The 22,729-nt window shown below is 35.5% G+C and overlaps 1 protein-coding gene across 21 annotated transcripts in view; it reads left to right on the forward strand.

Moving 5' to 3' along the window:
• ARB2A (ARB2 cotranscriptional regulator A) overlaps positions 1–22,729 on the forward strand; it is a 481,957-nt gene that overhangs the window by 206,808 nt on the left and 252,420 nt on the right. For 20 of the 21 annotated variants that reach the window (XM_071097861.1, XM_071097857.1, XM_011758778.2 and 17 more), the window contains one exon: positions 7,518–7,736. The exons of the other annotated variant lie outside the window; for it this stretch is intronic. In XM_071097861.1, coding sequence (XP_070953962.1) covers positions 7,518–7,736 — 219 coding nt within the window. The remainder of the gene's footprint in view (positions 1–7,517; positions 7,737–22,729) is intronic. 21 annotated transcript variants of the gene reach the window in all.

A 22,729-nucleotide genomic window follows, 5' to 3' on the forward strand; every position in this document is an offset into this window, starting at 1 on the left:
ACACAGACACAAACACACATCCTCAAACGTTACATTTTCGTTGTTACAGAGTAAGTTTAAGTACCACTCTTAACACAAACTTAACTGACCATTTAAGGTTAGTCATTCTTGAAAATCTAATTAGCCTGATTTTAGGAGCATTTTATTATTACTCTTTTCTCCTTTTTTTCCTTTTCACATTTCCTTTTTTTTGAAAAATGAAATGGTCTCATATAGACATTTTAGGAATTTGTATATGATTTGGATTTAAAATTTTCTACTGAATGAAAATATCTTAAAATGAAAAGTGACTGTTAGATTAGGATACAGGTAGAGTCTTAAGTATAACTAGCATAGTGCTTGGTAGATAGTAGTTGCTTATTAAATTTTTGTTGTATGATATCGATGTTTAATGAATTATTGACTGAATGAATAGGATTCTTTGTTATGTCCTCATACTTGCAAGTGGACTCTAGGACCACAGGCACTGATATATTCTTGAAAAAACAATGAAAATAATTTAAACACATGATATTTTAATTGAAAGAAGAAAGAGAAAGGTGGCATATTTAATATAGAATGATTTGGGTACTGTAATCGTTAAACAGATTTTATAATTAGCTTAAAAACTTAAGCATATGTTTGTATGATATATGATTGGGTCAAAGTGATAATATTTTGAAAGCCCATGTGGCTACCAGAGATGTTTGAGAACTATTATATTTACACAACTTTATAATAGAGTTCAATAAGAAGTTAGGAGAACATTGGACTTCCACTCAGCATTTCAAAACATACAGGCATAACTAGCATGAGGAATAGTAAAGTTAATGAGATCAATCTGCCCATCCAAGTCTTCTTTAGACCATGTAATAAAGAGGTATCTGTTAGATTTCCTAAATTCATTTAGGGATTTTGATATATCATTGACTGGGCAACAGTTTTAATTTGTTACTTCATTTTAGTTTAATGTATAAATGTGTGGGTATACCCTTGTGTCATTTTGTGAGAATGAGAAGCAAAGAATATAAAAGATTTCACAAGACTATGGTGTTAAATCATATTTCTGTCCTCAAAATGAATGGTAAATGTATTAATGGTACTATTGTGCATTTATGGAATCCTTCCATAAGTAAATTGTGAATAGAAGAGAAATTTGCAAAATTTAAGCAACATAATGTTCTAAAACCCAGGAAAAGTTAGAAATGAAGTGGGTGATAATATGGGTAAGTGCAAAGTGCATGTTTTAAAATAAATAGTGCTTGGATGACCTGACATGTCAGAACTGGAGACAAGGGTGTGTGTTTGTCAATATATCCTTCATGTTTTACAGACTCCTAAGGGAACAAGGGAAGATACAATTTCACCTTTTCTGTGCCAAAACATTTTAATTATATCTTCTTCCAACTACAGCGGTTCAGTAACCAAGGAGCTGACATTGATGCATGTGTTGATAAAGCTGCAAACATTCAAAATGAGATTAACAAAGATTTTGAGCAAAGGGTGACAGCTAATTTTGCACAGTATTCTGCATCTAATTCAGGCCAACGTAATAATAGAATATTTTATAACTGTTTTGTTATTCAAAAGGACTTTTATGATACATTTATGTTTATGGGTATATTTGTGTCATACTCAAGAATTTATCTGTTGTATGGCTTAAAACTATCTGCATCTGTGTTATAACCCTCACACAATATTAGGGGGAAAAACTCTTATTGTAAGTTTTTTGTTTGTTTGTTTGTTTGTTTTTGTAAATTATACTTCATCCTTGGAACTCTTTGCCTTACCTTAGTTAATCTAACTGGAGAAGGTACAGAGATGCCAAACACGTATTTTCTAATATTGCTTAGTATGCACTAATAAAATGGCCAAGAAAAGTTATATTCAGTTAATTTAATTAATAAAACTGTAGTTTCTTTATGTTCTTGAGCTCCTTTGAACACATTTCAGTGTATTTCTTTTCTATTCTCTATTTGAAGGCAGCTGACAGTCTTCTTTCACTTTTCTTTTTGTTTGTGAAATTTTCTTTTTTTTTTTTTATCCACTCACTTCTCCATCTGCTTTCACTTTTGTTTGCTTGGGCCGTCTCTCATCCCAACTTGATAATGAGGAATGTGGTGTGACCCTGACCTCTATCAGCCCATGCATGACCTTCTGACTCTACCATATAACCTTTGACCTTCTCTTTGACAGCTTGATTAATTACCCTGTGTTATGATTTATGAGTAAGTGCTATGTAAAAATAATAGACAACAGGTGGTCCTCTGAAAACTTTTTGTGGCATGTTTTCTTTTACTAACTTGATGAGCTATTTGAAGTTGGAAACTTAACTGGGATAATCTGTGTTGGTCCCCATTATGGTACTTTTATACCATGGAACACACACGTGAATTAGAATTCATGAAGCTACAAGTTGAAGTATGGTTGTGAAGAACATTTTACAAAATATTAGTTGAGTGTTGTTACCTAAATGCACATTGAGAAGAAACACAAAACGGAGTCAAGTGACATTTCACGCGTTTCAGTCCCAGGTCACGTCTTGAGAAAATTGCTAAAATAATGGAGGGGGCATTTTTCAAGCAGAGCTGCAGCTTCAACAGCTATGTTTACTTTAACGCTTCACTAGTGACTTCTGATTGGTTGTCATGACCTCATCTCACTGTTGCACCTAGGATGTTGCAACAGTGACATATACATACCCTTCTTGGAAAAAGATGAGAATAAATACAACATACATCTTTCAGAAAAGATGAATGGACAGTGGTTTGTCTATGGGTAGATGTCGTTTATAGATAAAGCACTTTGGGTTTCATTTCCCTTGAGGATGAGCACCTATCTTCTTTCAAACCAAGCAGATAGAATGCTGAACTTGAGAAATATGATTGATAAATTTGTGTAAAATGATCTCTTACAGAGCCTTGCCTGAAGACCAAAACAGATAGTTCCACAGGTCAAAGGATTCCACTCTAACCCCTGACCTCTCTGGTCACATGTGGCTTGCAGTATTGTCAGGTTAATATGCAGAGCCAAGTACTTTCAGCTGATTTTTTTATTTAGCCAACCACAAGATACTTGAAAAGATGTAGAATTTGCCGGTTTTCCATTTTTCTTATAATTGGTAATGACTAGGTAAATTAACATGGATAAGTCTTCAGTTTTATCAGATTTCATTTGGGGTCAAAAGTCTGGTTTCGGTCAGGCATTTTAAGATTTTATCTATTTACAGAATCTTCTTGATAAGTGCGTATTTGTACTGATATAATTTGTCCATCAAAGTTTTCCTTTTTGGTTCTTTGTGTTTGGCATCACCTGTTTGTTTTAGACCTCTCTGACCTAGGCCATCATTTGTTGGTTGAATGATAAATGATTTATTATTTATTAGTAAGTGCATCTACAGACTTCAAAGTAAAGAAGGCCTAAAGACCTGGGTATTCTATTTAAATCACAAGTTCTTGTGCTGAATAAAATGCTATGTCTAGGAATGAACGTTTAAGGGTTTCTGATTAAGATTCCATAGTTTATACCTTGTAAACACAGGTCTGAAAATGAAAGTAGAATTATAGCAACAAAAGTATAAAAGTGGAATGAGATGAATTAAAGATATAAAGCTTACTTTTACCAATATCTATTCTCTTGATCACCTTAATTTCTACTAGACTGTGATCAAGCATGAGTTAATTAACAACTTTATTTATGCTTTGTCTTTTGAAATGTTGGATATTGGAATTGATTTGATAAATCATTATAAAGGATGCCAGAAGTTTTATTTATTTAGTTATAGAATGCTAGATAATCGGTTTGATCATTTTATCTTTTCAAAGATAAGAGAAAAGGTTTCGATGTCTATTTGAAATGACCCAACTTTTTATCTTATAAGAAATGTAGCATACTTAAGGAATAATTAAATATAAAAGAAATCCTTCAATATAAAATGTTTAAGAGTCTAAACGTAAGTTATGGAGCCTTCCTTAGTAGATTAGCAATGCATGTTTCTTTTAACATATACTTGATGCCTGATATTATTGTGTAGTTTCATAAAACTTTATGGGTAGATTCATGAAAGGTCACACTAGCATCTCTTCTTACTAATTTTGTTGTGTACTGATTGAGTTACTGGGAATGGAAAGAATCACTTTTTAAAATGGTATTTAGTCTGATTTTTGAAGAAGTCAGTGTTACTCAGTTTAAAACAGTAAAATTTACTGACATTTTGTCTTTGCTTTGTTTTACTTTATTTTCTTTGACTCCTTAATTTCCATATATTGATGTTGACATGGCAAAAATCTTCGTAGCTTATATAAAGCAAATTTTTGCCAGTGTTACATATGACAGAGAAACGAAGGACAACATTAAGTTTTACTATATATCTGTGGTTAGAGCACATAGGTGGGATAGTTAACTTTATTTTCTTACTCTTGCTTTCTGCTACTCATTATAAAATGGTTATGAATGATCTCCGTGAATACTGCATTAATTTATCAGAAATATTTTAATTGTAAATGTTAGTTTTTTACAGAACGGTAATTGAATTTGCAACAAAGACATTTATTAATATCAGCTCTCATTTCTACAGAGAATGTTCCTGAGTGTTTCTTGATTGTTGTCACATTAATTAAATCGGCAATCTGAAATATCTAAAGGATAAAATATTTTCTAAATAGTTTGGGTGTTTAAATAGAAACATCCATTGTTGAAATCTAAATGATAAATCTTCAATTGATTTATATAGTGGTGATTTAAAAATAGAATCATTTCTCATCTGTTGATGCCTAAGTGAAACATTGACATTGTGCCTTTATGATATTGAACAAATGAGTCATGTAATTTTCAGTTACATAATCAATAACTTAGACAAATACTGCTTCTTTGATGATTTGTAAATGCCTTTTTAAAATACTTATTTAGATGGAACATATCAAATTTCAGAGTCTATTTAAAATTAAGTAGGCATGATAATTTTTCAATCTATGATTTCTAAAAATTGAAGTTTAAAGTTCTGCTCAAATAAGCCAGATATGAAAATATTATTTTTATTGATTAAGTAATAAGATAATAGTTTTACAATTCTGGTGACTGTAAATTTTGTTCAAAGAGTTTACCTTTATTTGAGATTTATTCATTATACAAAGGTAATGCCACATTATATCAATTTATTAAAGTCCCACTCTTTTACCTTGAGTGAGATTTTTGAATTTGAAATTTTTCATATTATCATTAAAATGTAGTATATCACTATTTTCATATCTACTAATTTTAAGATTCTATTTTGGTCTTGCTAATTTTAACGCCTGAGTACGAGAGGGTGGGGTGTGTGTGTGTGTGTGTGTGTGTGTGTGTGTGTGTGTGTGTGTTTAAAGTTCAGTTCACTCAGAGAAGGCAGGGAAGAAACATGACAGGAGACCACTTACTCATGGTACAGAATCTAGTAAGGAGGCAATTTTCTTTTTGGCCTATGGTGACCTTTTTTGACTATGTTCCTTACACCAGAGACAGTGTAGTGAATGCCTCTATTTCACCCTGTTTAGCAGAGTGCAACAGTGTTCTTTAACTTACTTTTAGTGGGAGGAGAAGTTATAGCTGAAATTTGAGAAGGGCGTGAAAAGTTGTAAGAGGCACAAGGAAGAGGGGTAGGAACGTCCTTCAAATGTGATTTTAATAACTAGTCAAGTGTGTCCAACTGTAGAAAATCACCAAGTGACAATCTGTCTACCTGACAGTGACCACAATGAATTACAAGACTTTTGAATAGCTGTACAGATTAGAATAAAGCAGGACCAAATAAAATATCTTTTGTTGGTAAAACTTTTGACTTAGAGCTAAGAAACTTTAAAAAAAATTCTCTTTTGCTTTGATGTAGAATGTTTAAATTACAAAATTTGTAAAGTGTTTTATTAGCCTTTTGTGAAAGAAGCATTATTCTAAAAGTTTTATTTGAACATCTGTTGAAGAATGGGTGATGTTTTGTAAATCAGTTTGCTATATATTATTATATAGTTTTCATATATGTAAGATGACTATATCTTAATTAATAGTCCTATCATTAAAATCAGAACTTCAGTGATCTTGAAAATTTCCAAACCAAATAATGATTTTAGACAATAATGTCATCCGAGTGGAGGAAAAAACAGAAGACAATTCCAAAGAAGTTTGTAAGTAGTTTGTGAAGTCAACTGTTTAAAAAAACCAACCATGTGCAGCAATGCAGCATATTTTAAAATAAGATAATTGAGTCTATGCTAACACTGGTTTACTATTAACTGCTGTCAGTTTTTTAAAATCATCTTATGGTTGGTTTGGCAGAAAAAGAATTTAAAATTTAAACTTCAAGTTGAAGATTCTACAGTTACTGTCTTGAAAAACTATATATAAGTAAGGATATTTTATAAGTTTTATTTTCTATTAAATAGATTTTCTAATAAATAGATTTTATGAGCTATTTTCTGTAGCTCTTATGTTTTTATTATAATATCGTACATCTTTTAAATATGACCTTATAGTATTTTACAAGGACATAATTGGGACCTCACAACACGTAATTGAATAGAAAAGACAAGATATATAATAGCTTCAAAAATTTGTGTTACCCATGCTTGTCAGTGGTTATTGTTTATCCCTCTCTATATTTTCTCATGGTTAGCTTATTCTATTAAACATAATATAAATATCAAATGTTTTCTTAATTATAACCACAGAAATGTTTGCCAGGCTAGAAAGAAATAAGACAGGAAAATATATGTTTTACAAATTAAAAAAAAAAAAAAAAAAAGCCTTAATAGCTCAACAAGCTGTATTTTTTAACTTTGGAACTTTGCTTATTTCCTGGTTGTAGTTTTTAATAAAGAGAATTTTTATGGTAGATTGAAAAATGAAAGAAATTTTAAGATTAAAGACTTGTTTCCATACATTATAGTAAGACAGTGGCTTATTTTGCTTTATGATTTTTCTGGCCTCCTGTAAGAAAAGAAGTGAATAAAATTCAAGGTACACAGGTAGATGTTATGTGTTTATAATAATGTAGATATGGGTGGTTTTGGAATGTTAAATCAGATTTATTCCTTTTTAACTGCTCAGACAAATAAAAAATGCTCATTAAAGGGCCATTGTAAAGAAAAATAGACAAAAAAATGCAGTTTGAATTGTGAACTTCAATTTCAGAGGTTGTTTTCTCGAAACAGATAGTATAAATATTAATATAATTTGAAAGTATACTTGTTATTTGCTAATTTATTTCAATCATTTTTTGGGTTCTGAGAGATCTGAATTAGTTTTTTAATTTAAGCTTTATAATCTTTATGTTGCAATTATGTTTTTTGTTCTTTTAAATAATAAATGCTTATTTGTATACACAATAAAAGCAAACAATTTTAAATGACTTTCTTTTGAAAAAAATAAAATCATAATCCTGCCTAAAGGAGTATTTTAATGAATATGCAACTATATAAAAATTGCTTAGTCTGAAGCAATTAAGAACTTTTTTGAAAATTGAAATGGATTATAAGATTTAAATTATGCTACCTTCTTTCGTTTCAAAACAGGAAGGATATGGAGTTATAGTACTAAATCCCAATGAAAACTATATTGAAGTAGAAAAGCCGAAGATACATGTACAGTCATCATCTGATAGTTCAGATGAACCAGCAGAAAAACGGGAAAGAAAAGATAAAGTTTCTAAAGAAACAAAGAAGCGACGTGATTTCTATGAGAAGTATCGTAACCCCCAAAGAGAAAAAGAAATGATGCAATTGTATATCAGAGTGAGTGAGACCACTACTTTCCTTTACTATTTTCTTTACCTTGTGTACATTTTATTTTATATAGATTGTTTTGTTTTTCTTAAAGAAAGTATTAATTTTTTTATTTTTCATCATTTATTTCCCATGGCTGTCTACTTGGATTAAATGGGTTTTTTAATTCAGAGGTATAAAATACTTCATTCTTATTTCAGTGTGACATTTTATAGAAGTCACAAATGCAAATTCTACTTCCTTTTGTGTCATACACTACCCCAAGAAAAATTTTCTAAGATAATTTTATTGTGATGGATGCAGAAGGCAGAAAACTTGCCAGTTCAATTTCCAAACATGCTGTTTCTTTAAGGAAACATAGCATATCTTTAAAACAGCATAACATGCCATTATGTTGTCCATAAGAGAGAGTATATGTAGCCTAACAATTCTAAGGCATATAACCTGCTGAATTAATAATGCTCCATACAAAACATTCATCTTGGGGGGTAAGGTTTACTAGATAATGCATTGTTTTACGATGAGCAACTATCTACAGTGTCTCAGCCTAATGTCTAAAAGCAGATAGAGGGAGAAAGAGTAATTAATATCTTAATAAATACTTGAGCTAAAATAATGTAGGGATAGTGTAATGAGGGAACTCTGTCTGTTTCTCTTGTCCCACCCAGTGAACTTCTGCACTTTGTAGTACTATCAGTATGTGATCATTACAGCAGTGCTACCCAAGGATTTCTAATTCTGTAGGGGGCACAAACAATTTTATTTACACTTGGACATATTCAGAAGCTTGACATACATACTGTAAATTATATATATGAGATATTTGTCAATTTTCAAAGCCATTATTATGGATGCTAGAAGTTTAATAGTAAAGCATATCGAAAATGCTGCTGGTTAAGAAAAATAGTATATTGAAATAGTCCTCAAAAGTGAGCAATTCAGAACATTTAAACATAGAGAAAATAACATTTTATAAATTATACCATAGGATAGTATTAACATTTCAAATTATTCAACTTGAGCTATTTTTACATTTACTTTAAGAAGATCATTAATAAAATGTTTCCTACCACCTTTTAGGGGAAATATATTGCTTTCTAAGTTTTTATTTTCTATCTTATTCTAGTTCATGGCATAATCACTCTACTTTTTGGAATTGTACTTTAAACATTCAAAACATTTTATTTGTAGGTCAGTCTGTTGAGTAAGCTATGACAGTTAAGCAGTGGTGAAAACAGCATATATATTCTCAAGACCCCAAAAATGTATCCTGACAAAGAATTCTCAAAGCAGTTCATATAATGAATCAAGCAGATTATAATATTTAAATTTTTAGAAAGCATCTCACTATTTAATATATTATTTGAAAAGCAAGAACACTTATTATATTTGGAAGCAATACGTAGCTTGTTTGTTCCAATGCGGTTATATCACCCCCTTTCTTTTATATGATTACATTGGGGTCATGATGTTACCGTCTTCTCTATCAGTTGTACTACGCTTTCTTCTATATGATCCAGTCTGTGAACCACCATCTTATGACAGGTTAAAACTTTTAAAAGATTACCTCTGATATCCAGGTTTCAGAAATGAATTATATAAGGCTTTTGAAATTATAATGTGTACCTACTTGTTTATGTCAAATGCAAACAAAATGGTATTGTATATTAAGTTTATTTCTTCTTAAACAATTTTTTGCCTATGACATGTACAGATTAAGCATATATCTCAGATATCAGACATCTGTCCCGTAAGTTTTTTTCTTCCTATTTTCTCTTTGTCTTGTGACCATTGCTTTGCTTTTTTTCTTTTGTTCTCTTGTATGCATGCATTTTCTTTATTCTGTTTTTCACATCTGCTTGGTTTATCCTCGCATCTATTTTTTCTTATACCAAGGAAACAACATTCTTTTTATGTTGCTTCATTGTTGAGACCTGCTTTCTTTCCTTTTGTTTTCTTTTTAATTATTTTCTCTTTTTTAAACTCCCGTCATTTTTCCCTCTTTTCTAAGTCTTTTTGCCTCTTTGTCGCATTTCATTCATCAATTCAGGTTCCCACCAGAAGCACCAAAAGACAAAAATAGGCCCAAACACATAATACAACTTTGTATCGATGGTCTTAGTTATGAAATGTTTTTTCGTAGTAAACATCATTTCTCTTAAAATATTCTGGAATTTTGCAAAATAGCAGAGATATGCTGACACTCTTCAAAGATACTTCTAGATAGTAAGGTTTGGCCCTGTAGTGGGAAAGAGAAGAATGATTCTTTTTGTGTAAGGTGTATTAATTCCTTAGTAATTTTGATCCACTCTAGAAATGACTTATATTAGTGCTCTTCTTCTCTCTATGTATCTCCCAATACCAAGTATTTGTAATTTTCAGACACAAAACATCTTATATGATGGAACTAAATTAACTTTTATTTATATACTTCTTACCAATTTACAATTTGAAATTATCTTCTATTCTTTGTGATAGCCTAATAAGTAGATGAATCACATCATTTCGTCCTGATTTTATAGTTGGAAACTAATACACAGATGTTTGTCTAGGATCACAAAGCTAGTAAATGGTAGATAATAAATCTACTTGTAATTACTGTAGATTCTTCCCCTCTTTCTTCTTTACCACATTGTTCTGTAGATTGAAAACAAAATATGTATCTGAAATTTGAAAATGAAGCCATGTATAGTAAATGTATGATACAATATAGTAAACAACATTTGATGACAAAGATAGATTTTTGACCAGGTATTATTTAATGGACTCTATTAAATGTTTACAAACAATTTATATGTATAAATGTAAGTATTTATATAAATATGTATGTATATTTATATATTCTCTACAAATAGTATACTAATACTGATCCAAATTTACAGATCAGATTGTGGGTCAAAAATTTTTAGCTTTTGGAGGGATGGAAACTCAGTCTGGGAACCCTGCCCCAGGAGCAGGAGCTATCATATCCTCCCCTCTGCCACTTTCCATTGCAACTAAGAAAGCCTGTTTGTACCATAAACACACACACCTTTGAGTGATTTTTCAAAGGTCACATAGCTCTTAATATAAGCTTCATGAGGGCGTGTACTTAGTCTGTTTTGCTCACTACTGTATCCCAGAGCCTAGAACAGAGCCTTCATAATAAATATTTGTAGAGCAGATCTTCCACAAGAAATTTTAAGTAAGGTGGTAGAGTCAGGATTAAAACCCCACACTGCAACTACTACTTTTTGAAATATGTCCTGCATTATTAAAGTATGCAACTTGATTTTCTATGAGGAAACATTCCAACAAACCAAAACAAAGAGTCAAACAGCACTACAATTGTTGACTTCCCACTCAATCCAGTAGCTGTGATTACAATCCAAAAATTAATGATAGAAGGTCATTATTTGATACCTTGAACTATATATTTTCATCTGAATATATAAAAGTAGAATATTATTTTTTCCTTTTTAGCTATGTCATTATACTGCTAAAATTATGGATGAAAATGGAAATGTTTCAACCTGACCCATTGCAATTTCTGTGTTACACATTTGCTCTTAAGAGTACAGCCAGGCTGCTGGGGTTACTCTACCCTGTACAAACTTTGTGCTTTATGGAATCTGTAACTTCAATTCCTGTTATTTCCTGAATCCAAAGTTCTGTCCACTTAATAACCTACGTTGTAAGTGCCTAGCTGAAATTCTACCTCTTCCTCTCACTATAACCAATGACCTCTCCTTACTGAGACTCATGGAATTTATAATAATTAGCTAATTTACATGGAATTTACCAGATACTATCTTGATATGTCTCTTGTATTTTTGTCTAATAATTTAATTAATATTAGCAATTATTTTCATGCCTCTCCACTAGATCTCCCCATAATCTTTTAGATCTTTGAGCATGCTTTATATATTTTGGCATTACATGTCAATCGTTAAAAGCAGGTATGTGCTGCTTTTTGCATTAGTATAGAGCATATTATGAGGGAGTCAGGAACTGATACTAGAATTTAATCCCTTAGATGGAGACCAAAGCAAAAAGATTAGGCCTAAGAGATACCTAGATAAAGTAACCTACAGCATAGGAATGAAAGTTATTCTGGTATCAAACTGGAGCATAAGAGGACAAGTAAATCAAGGAAGGTCAGTTAATAGAATTTTAGAGACTATGTGTAGAGTATAGGCAAAAGTTGTCTGTCTAATGCTGGGTTGGAAGTGCTTGAACATCTCTTTCCTAAAGTGAGACTTATTCGTGGACTCTGCTGATGGGAAAGAAAGGAGAGGAATTAGACCCAGCACGTGAAAGAAAGCTAAAACAGATGCCGAGGATAGAGGGGAAGAGAATTACATGGACACAAAATAAAAAATCCAAATGTGAGACATTTACAGAATAGGAATCAGCAGAGCCTGGAATTGCACATAGTGATACTTAAATATTTATCAATTATTTGTTGACATCCATCAAAAATCTTATTCTTTAATATGTAAGATATTTGTGTTGCCTAGTTTTCTGATTGATTTTTTTCAGCATTCATGTGAGTTTTTGCAGTTGTTTAGAAACAGCCAACTCTGATAAACTAAAGCTTTCTTTCCAAAAATATGTTTTTGATGTTCTGACTTGGGTATGTTCACAGTTCTGAATCTCTTCTGTGCAAATGCCACTGAAGTCATTTCTGTCTAGTGTTTTAGCAATCAAGTTCAATTTATTGGTATTACAAACAATGATTGTTTAATTTCTGGAACTATTTCATTTTCCCAGTATATTCAAGTATTTGGATTTTCTTTTTTCTAGTATCTTGTAAATAGCCAGTCTCCTTTCAAATTTTTGCAAATATCTACTATACACAGGCAAAAGTAAAGTAGCATTTGGGCCTAAAAGTTTAAGATTAGCAAAGTATAATTTTATTTTACTTACTGAGTATAAATAGATATGACTAACTAGTAGATTATGTAGCATTTTTCTGAGACATTAGGAGCAGAGCATGAGAGATCAAAGAACTTTCTGTTTCATGTCGCAAGTTTTCTTAACTATGAAATAGTGTACTTGCTAGCATATATTATGGCTTATTAGGGGGATTGATTTGGTCTAGGCAATAAACATCATGTCAGACTTGCCTGGCAGGAAAACCTGCTTAATATGTTTTGTAATAAGATGGAATTTTTTGTTCTCAAAAACATCTGCCAACAGAATTCAAGAGTGAAGACAGAAAATGTCATCAATTTAGTGGTAATCCTATAAATTTAGTTTCTTTTTGAGCAACACATATCAAGACACACAAAATTCCCAGTGTTAATCACCACTGGTTAGAGTACTTTGTAAAATGATGAAACAAAAACATTTTATTTCTGTATAATGTGTTAATTAATTCATAATGAATTTTAATATTTCAACTGATAAAATTTTAACAAGCATCTTGGCAATAGATCACTTTTTAAAGCATCTGTTTTTTAATGTGTTGGGTTGAGAAGTGAGTCAAATGGCTAAATATGTACATATATTCTTTATAAAAACATATTTTCACCCCCCATAACTACAGATACACTATTTTTCCCCTTAGACCACAAGGGGCTGCTGCTGTTCATATAGGATTTTTCTTCCCTTAGAAACTTGTGTACCCCAATTAACTCTATCTTAAGTCTCTTTTTTGTTTTTTGCCCCCAGGTCTTTTAAAATATAACTGGAAAGAAGAAAAAGAGGCTTAGTTAGTATCTTAATAATCAGCATAAAAATGTATTATTGTAAATGTTTTCTATAATACATTCCAAGGCATTTGTATTTTTCTATATCAACTTAAAGCTCATAGTCATTTAAGGCAAATTGTGAGAATAATTATTTTTATTTCCCGTTTTAGTGTATGAATAACATTCAGAATCATATCATTATAGAGATACAGTATGGAGATGAGGTTAAAAATACAGTCCAAGGCTGGGTTTTGGGCTCACACCTGTAATCCCAGCACTTTGGGAGGCCAAGGTGGGTAGATTGCCTGAGGTCAGGAGTTCAAGACCAGCCTGGGCAACATGGTGAAACCCCATCGCTACTAAAAATACAAAAACTAGCCAGGCATGGTGGTGGGCACCTGTAATTCCAGCTACTCGGGAGGTTGAGGCAGGAGAGTCACTTGAACCTAGGTGGCAGAGGTTGCAGTGAGCTGAGATCACACCACCACACTCCACCCTGGGTGACAGAGCAAGACTGTCTCAAAAAAAAAAAGCAATCCGATAGACCTGTGTTTGAATTCCAGCTCTTTCATTTAATATAGTGTGACTTCCAGTTAACACCACTGCACTTGAGTTTTTGTCTGAAAAGTAGAATGATATTAAAATATGTGTAGCCAGGTGCCATAGTGTATGGCTCTAGTCCCAGCTACTCAGGAGGCTGAGGTGGGAGCATCTCTTGAGCCTAGGAGTTTGAGTCTAGCAAAACTCAAACCTGATATAGCAAGACTTCATCTCTAAATAATAATAATATATGTAAAGCAAACATAGCATCTGGCACACATCTGGCTTTAGGACTAATAAATAACATAAATAACATCATTTCTCACGTTGAGATTCAGTTGAGAACTAATCCAATTCTTAAGGTCCCTGGCCCTTGTACCTTCCAGTATCTTTCTGGGGTGTTTTCTCTGATGCCAGCCAATTCTTCAATTTCTGTTGAGTGTCTACTAGTTCAGTTCAGTTCTGGCATTATCTCCCTAAAGAGTTCAGTTTCACAAGACTGCCCCTATTTCAGACACCAGTCACAAGTCCTGGAGGAGCCACTCATACTTCTGACCAACTGAATATAGATTAGGGGATCCCGCTACCACCTCCTCAGTTTCCATAACTTTCTACAATGACTCCCAGAGCTCAGGAAAATACTTACGTTTACCAGTTTATTATAAAGGATGCAACTTAGGGACAATCAAATGGAAGGAATGCATTCAGCAAGGTATGTGGGAAAGGGCACCCTGAGCTTCCATCCCGTCTCTCAGCTGCCACCCTCCCAGCAGCACATCAGTGTGTTTACTAACCTGGAAGCTCTCCCCTTCCTGGATGCCAGTGGGCGAGGCTGAAAGTACCCTCTAATCATTGGGTCTTTCTGGTGGCCAGTCCCGTCCTGAGGCTATCTAAAGGCCCCAGTCTAAGTCACCTCATTAGCATAAACTCAGTGATGGGTTTTTTTCAGGGGATTGTCATGAATAACAAAAGACACTTTATGACTCATGAAATTTCAAGCATTTTAGGAGCTCTATTCCAGGAACCAGGGACAAAGACCAAATATGTTTTTGTATTACAGTACAACATTGTTCCAAAATAATACCTCAGTGCTACACTCCGCAGTTTGGAACTCAGTGAGCAATATTACATAGGAATCAGACAAAAGGAAACAAAACACCAGCATTAATAATTGATATAGTTCAACTGGAAAATTTCATTTAGATCTGTAGCTAATGGACTTCCTGATATATTCCCCCAAAAATGAATTTTCCCCTTATCCTGCAAATATTCCCTTTGCCTTTCATGTGGTGGAAAGTAAACTAGAATTCATCCTTTCTGCAACCTACTTGAAAGATGCCCTGAAGAGCTGAGCTGAGCATGTTCAGTTTCTTTTCCTAAATGTGCTAATCAGATAAGTCATATTCTTCCTGAGGGAAAGAAAGAATGGGATATGGGGAGAGAAACTAAGAGTGTTAACTCTAGCTGAAGTGCCTCCATATGAGGCCAGGAGAGGAGGGGCTCCCACCTGACAAGATCACTATTACATGCATTTTCTAACAATTCAATGAGGCAGTCTTAAAATATAACCATTAACTGTTCACCAAAGCATACCTGTTTCTTCATTTTAGAGTTTTCATTTAAAAGGGAAACTATGATCAAGCCTGATTAATTTTAAAACCTTTAAAGGGCCATAATTCTGTTTTTAATCACCAGAAATTAACCTTTATATTGTCATGTTTTATATTTGCAAAGCCTAGTAAACACAGTAGATTTTTTTTCTCCTTTCCCTTTCCCTTTTCCTTCCCCTTCTCCTGCCCTTTCCTTTCTTTCCTTTTTTTTTTTTTTTTTTTGAGACAGGATCTTACTCTGTCACACAGGCTAGAAGGCAGTGATGACATCATAGCTTACTGCAGTGTAGAACTCCTGGCCTCAAACAGTCCTCCTGCCTCAGCCTTCCAAGTAGCTGGGACTACAGGTACACGCCACCATGCCTGACACACAGGAGATTTTTAAAATAAAGGTTTGATTAAAGAATATTATTTGTTTACATGAACCGATGAAGACAGACCTTTGCCTATTTGTATAAATCTACCCTTTGATGTTGAGTAGCATGAGATTGCAAGAACTCGAATATTATACTGAAGTGTGCTGACACTGGAAAATTAGTACATTGTGTTGTAAGCTCAATTATCAGCCATTGTTAAGTGTACCCAACCTTCATTGGATTTGGTAAAACAAGCCAATAATGAAGAAATAGAAATCAGTTCAAGAATTAGACCTTTGGATTTCAAACAAAAATGATGATAAAGACCATATCTCTGAATTTATGAGTTTTTGTTGGACATTGACCAGTTGGGGTGGTGGCGGGGGGGTCTGTCACACATATGATATGGTAAAAAGAGTAAGAACTTCAGAATCAAATACATACTATAATCTTAATTTTTTTGCTTGTGACTTTAGGCAAAAATCACTGTTTCAGTTCCTACATCTAGAAATTAGGGATAATCATATCTGTTAGACTTCTATAAGGAATAAATGATATAAATTAATGTGTATGAAAACAACCAGTGGGGCTGGGCACAGTGGCTCACGCCTGTAATCCCAGCACTTTGGGAGGCTAAGGCAGGCAGGTCACTTGAAGTCAGGGGTTCAAGACCAGCATGGCCAACATAGTGGCCAATATGGTGAAACACTGTCTCTACTAAAAATACAAAAATAGCCGGGCGTGGTGGTGCATGCCTATAGTCCCGGCTACTCTGGAGGCTGAGGCAAGAAAATTGCTTGAACCAGGGAGGCAGAGGTTGCAGTGAGTCGAGGTCACGCCACTACACTCCAGCCTGGGCGACAGACCGAGACTCGGTTCCCCCAAAAAAGAAAAAAAAAATATTCCTTTCTCATCCCTCCCTACCTCCTTTCCCATAGGAAACATGGGAAGAATTATGGCAGAGTAAGGTCTTTTCGCACTGACTTATGTTTAACTTTATTAAGGTCACTATGGGGTTATTGTTTATATGGGTTATATCTATTGATGTTTACTATTGAAAGGAATTAAAAATGAGAATATTTTAACATATTTCTTTTAAAATAACAATAAATCTATTACATGATGACAAATAGCATTTTATGAGAAATAACTATATTTTTAAATGAAAAATATGGCATTTTTGAAAATCTCTTTAATGTCTGGCTTAATAGAAGACAGCTGAATTCTTACACTTGTTTCTGTATTTCCTCTCTTATAATATGTTGTCTTCATTGATGTTTTTGAAGAAAACTCAGCCTCAAACAGATATGCAATTGTAAAAGAAAGGTCTATTTATACCTTTTTCAGATAGTTTTGTATATTCTTTGATGCTATACCCACACTCACAAGGAAGTTACTTCTTAAAGATTAGTTGCAGTATGTAGTCTAGAACACGTTTTATACTCATAAAAATCCATTGGTCTGTCTTGTACTTTGAATGGATCTTTTACCCATATATGATTTTGTAACATCATACATTGGTCATTTGGAAAAGATTGTTTCACTTAGTTACATAAATCATCTAAATGTTGGCACCTCTTATTACGCAGTATAAAAAAATCCTACCCATTAATATTACTACCAGTATCATCAGAAAAGTTTTAAGAATTGGCCAGGCAGGGTGGCTCAAGCCTGTAATCTCAGCACTTTGGGAGGCCGAGACGGGTGGATCATGAGGTCAAGAGATCGAGACCATCCTGGCTAACACAGTGAAACCCCGTCTCTACTAAAAAAATTAAAAAAAAACTAGCCGGGCATGGTGGCGGGTGCCTACAGTCCCAGCTACTTGGGAGGCTGAGACAGGAGAATGGCGTAAACCCGGGAGGCGGAGCTTGCAGTGAGCTGAGATCCAGCCACTACACTCCAGCCTGGGCGACAGAGCAAGACTCCGTCTCAAAAAAAAAAAAAAAGAATTAAAAACTCTCAAAGTTATCAGGGATGATAAAAGTTTCCCAAAATTTCAACTTTAACAAGAAAGTTCAGTTTGTATCATTGACCACAAATACCATCAGTTGTTTTTCTTGGATGGGACTGTCAGGCTTACTTTGTTCATTTGCAAGAAATTGCCTTACAAATTACCCAAATCTGAATAATCGTAATTTGTCTATCAGTCTTACAAGTACAAATGCTATTCCATTAGAAAGTTAACTACTTTAGCTCTAAACGCTATCAAATGCACAACTGCTTTTCCTCCAGACTATCATCATAGCATAGTTTGGTATGCAAGTGCTTTATGTATACCTTCATTTCGTCACTCATAATATTAAACAGATATATACTCATGGATTGAGATTTAACAGAGGTAAATTTTACTCTTCATTGACATTTATGTGTAGTTGGCTTCCCTCCAACCTCTACTTCCACCCCCATATGTGGCAGTAAATAATATGACTATTAGTATAGTTTGGTGTCACTGCCTTCATAGGTGCTAAGTCACGGGCAGTTTTATTCTTCATTGCTTTTTAATGGTTAATGCAAATGTCAATACAGTGAAATAGACAATATCTCAATATTATAATGAAATAATTGAGACCTCGCAGGTCCCCTGCAAGGGTCTCAGGAATCTCCAGAGGTTTGTCTAATGTCTAAAAACACTGGTTTTTGCCTCTTTTCTGGAGTTGAACAGAGAAACAGTGAAAGAAAGCAGTTTATTAACATTGATTTATAAAAATAGAAACCATATTTCAGTTGGCCTGTTAGGTAATGCAAAATTAGGTGTATCAATATGAGTGGCTATGTAAACTGAAATAGAGAACTAGAATAGCGTAGGACTGCCTCATTGAGACATTTGGATCTATCTCATTTAAAGTCTTTTGATCTGGACTCAGGGAGCATTGTGTACCCAGTACTCCAACCGTTTCCCCTCTTTCCTCCCTCCTCCCTTTGGTGAAACTAAGATAATGTCAGTCCATAGTGACCCAGCAGGTGGAATTTGAGGATTAGAATTTGTTTTCTACTGATCCATTTCCAACAATAGAAGACTCTGGAGAATCACTTACCCATTTTAGGCTTTAGCAACTACAACTTTCATTCCCTTCTGTCCTCTAAAATGGGTGGCTTCTTGCTGAAAGAGCTCAGATGTCTATGCCTACTTTCTAGCTGTCTCACGTGTCTATGTGAAGAGACCACCAAACAGGCCTTGTGTGAGCAACAAGGCTGTTTATTTCACCTGGGTGCAGGTGGGCTGAGTCTGAAAAGAGAATCAGCAAAGGGTGGTAGGATTATCATTAGTTCTCACAGGTTTTGGGAGGGGTGGTGGAGTTAGGAGCAATGTTTTGCAGGCAGGGGGTGGATCTCAGGAAGTACATTCTCAAGTGTGGGGAGAATTACAAAGAAACTTCTTAAGGGTGGGGGAGAATTACAAAGAACCTTCTTAAGGGTGGGGGAGATGACAAAGTACATTGATCAGTTAGGGTGGGGCAGAAACAAATCTCAGTGGTGGAATGTCATCAGTTAAGGCTATTTTCACTTCTTTTGTGGATCTTCAGTTGCTTCAGGCCATGTGGATGTATACGTGTAGGTCACAGGGGATATGATGGCTTAGCTTGGGCTTAGAGGCCTGACACTAGCTATGGTCTAATTTACTACCATATTTACTAAACCATTACTGGTGTTGTCTCCCTGTTTAAAGTTTACCTTGCTTTGCATTGGACTGATTCTGTAGTGGTTAAGAGTTGGGTGTTGATGTCTGGCATAGATGTGGTTCTTTCCTGTCTTCTTATATTAATAAGAAAAGCAAAACAAAATAGTGAAGGATTAGAGCAACGAAAAATTTTGGGGGTGGTATGGAGAGATAATGGGCGATGTTTCTCAGGGCTGCTTCAAGCAGGATTAGGGGTGGCGTGGGAACCTACAGTGGCAGAGATTCAACTGAAGAAAGATTTTGGGGTAAGGGATGATATTGTAGGGTTTAGAAGGAGCATTTGTTGTATAGAATTATTGGTGATGGCCTGGATGCAGTTTTGTATGCATTGAGAAACTAAACGAAAGACACAAGGTCCAAATAAGAGAGGGAGAAAAACGGGTATTAAAGGACTAAGAATTGGGAGTACCCAAGACATCCAATTACAGAATGTCCAAGGGAGTGCAACATAATTATTTGCTTGGTTGGCGAGTTTTGGGGCTCTATCCTTGACAGAGTCCTCCTTTTTTAGTTGGAGGCTGAGCTTGGTGAGGTGTTTTTAAAAGACCATTCTACCTTTCCTGAAGATTGAGGATAGTAAGGGGTATGAAGTTTTCACTGAGTACCAAGAGCCTAAGAAACTGCTTGGGTGATTTGACTAGTAAAGGCCGGGCTGTTATCGGACTGTATAGAGGTGGGAAGGCCAAACCGAGGAATTATGTCTGACAGAAGAGAAGAAATGACCGCGTTGGCCTTCTCAGACCCTGTGGGAAAGGCGTCTACCCATCCACTGAAAGTATCTACCCAGACCAAGAGGTTTTTCGGTTTCCTGACTCGGGGCATGTGAGTAAAGTAAATTTGCCAGTCCTGTGCAGGGACAAATCCCCAAGATTTGTGTGTCAGGAAGGGAGGGGGCCTGAACACTCCCTGAGGAGTAGTAGAATAGCAGATGGAACACTGAGAAGTGATTTCCTTGATGATAGATTTCAAGATGGAAAGGAAATGAGAGGTTCTAAGAGGCAGGCTCAGTCCAAGTAGTGGGGGTGACCGATGAGGAGGAGAAAAACGGGCCATGAGGGACAGAAGTTGGAACGCAAGCTGCTTTTTAGCTGCCTTATCAGTATAAGTGTTACCCTGAGCAGTGGGATCTGACGCCTTTTGATGGCCCTTGCAATGAATGACTGCAGCTTCCTTTGGAAGTACAGCGGCTTTGAGAAGAGTTTTTATTAAAGAGGCATTAATGATGGAGGACATTTGCATAGTGAGGAAACCTCTTTCAGCCTGTATAACAGCATGGTGGTACAGGATATAGAAGGCATATTTAGAGTCAGTATAAATATTGACACATAGTCCCTTTGCAAGCATGAGGGCTCAAGTTAAGGCAATGAGTTGGGCTTGCTGAGAGGTAGTGGAGGGGGGCAGAGTGGTAGCCTCAATGATAGATGTGGAAGATACTATAGCATAGCCTACCTTTGCTTGTGAGTGGCGATTAGGCCTGGTGGAACTGCCATCAGTAAACCAAGTATGATCAGGGTGAGGAACCGGAAAAAAGGAAATATGGGGAAATGGAGTGAATGCCAGGTGGATCAGAGAGATACAGTCATGGGGGTCAGGTGTAGTATCAGGAATAATGTGGAAAGCCAGATTGAAGTCCGGGCCAGGAGCAAAGGTAGTTGTGGAGACTCAACAAAGAGTGAGTATAGCTGAAGGAGCTGGAGGGGAGAAAGTATATGTGTCAGGTGTGAGGAAGAAAATAGATTTTGGAAATTATGAGAACTGTAGAGAGTGAGTTAAGCATAGTTTGTGATTTTGAGGGCCTCTAAAAGTATTAAAGCAATAGCAGCTGCCAGACGCAGACATGAGGGCTAGGCTAAAAGAGTAAGGTCAAGTTGTTGGGACAGAAAGGCTACAGGGTGTGGTCCTGGCTCTTGTGTAAGAATTCTGACTGCACAGCCTTGTACTTCGGCTGTGTGTAATGAAAAGGGTTGGGATAAGTTAGGGAGAGCTAGTGTGGGAGCAGCTTTTAGGGCTGTTTTTTAAGGAATGGAAAGGGGAGTAGGGAAAAGATTTAGGATTTATGGGGTCAGCTAGGTTTATCTAGAACGGAATGGGTTGTGGAGGGAGGTATTGAAGATAGGAGAGTATATGGGTTTGGCACCACAGTGTGGATAGGCAAGACAATTTGGTTGATAAGGCGCAGATCCTGAACTAACCAGTAAGACTTGTCTGTTTTTGGGACAGGTAAAACGGGGGAATTGTAAGGAGAATGTATAGGCTTTAAAAGGCCATGCTATAACAAGCGAGTGATAACAGATTCTAATCCTTTTAAAGTGTGCTGTGGGATGGGATATTGGCTTTGAGCTGGGTAAGGGTGACTAGGTTCTAATGGGATAGTAATGGGCATGTGATCAGTTGCCAGGGAGGGAGTGGAGGTGTCCCATACTTGTGGGTTAAGGTGGGGGGATACGAGAGGAAGACGCAAAGGAGGCTTTGGGTTGGGAAGAAGGGTGGCAGTGAGATGTGACTGTAGTCCAGGAATAATCAGGGAAGCAGATAATTTGGTTAAAATGTCTCGACCTAATAAGGGAACTGGGCAGGTGGGGATAACTAAAAAGGAGTGCATAAAAGAATGTTGTCCAAGTTTGCACCGGAGTTGGGAAGTTTTAAGAGGTTTAGAAGCCTGGCTGTCAGTACCCACGACAGTTATGGAGGCAAGGGAAACAGGTCCTTGAAAAGAAGGTAATGTGGAGTGGGTAGCCTCCGTATTGATTAAGAAGGGGACGGACTTACTCTCCACTGTAAGAGTTACCCAAAGCATCTGTGATGGTGCAGGAAGCTTCCGAGGCGAATCAGGCAGCATCAGTCTTCAGCTGCTAAGCTGAGAAGATCTGGGAAGGAGTCAGTCAGAGCCTTGGCCCAGTTGGACAGTCCAATTTCCAGTGGGGTCCTGCACAGATGAGACATGGCTTAGAAGGAATCCCGGGCTGTGGGCATTCCTTGGCCCAGTGGCCAGATTTCCAGCACTTGAAGCAAGATCCTGGTGGAGGAAGTCCTGAAGGAACACCTGACCGCTGTGGCTTAGGCATTTTGAAGTTCTTGTGTGCTGGAGTTGTGGCTGGGGTTTCTCTCACAACGGAGGCACGTAATTTCAGCTCTTCTC

Source organism: Macaca nemestrina, chromosome 6, assembly GCF_043159975.1.
Source record: "Macaca nemestrina isolate mMacNem1 chromosome 6, mMacNem.hap1, whole genome shotgun sequence".
Taxonomy (NCBI): domain Eukaryota; kingdom Metazoa; phylum Chordata; class Mammalia; order Primates; family Cercopithecidae; genus Macaca; species Macaca nemestrina.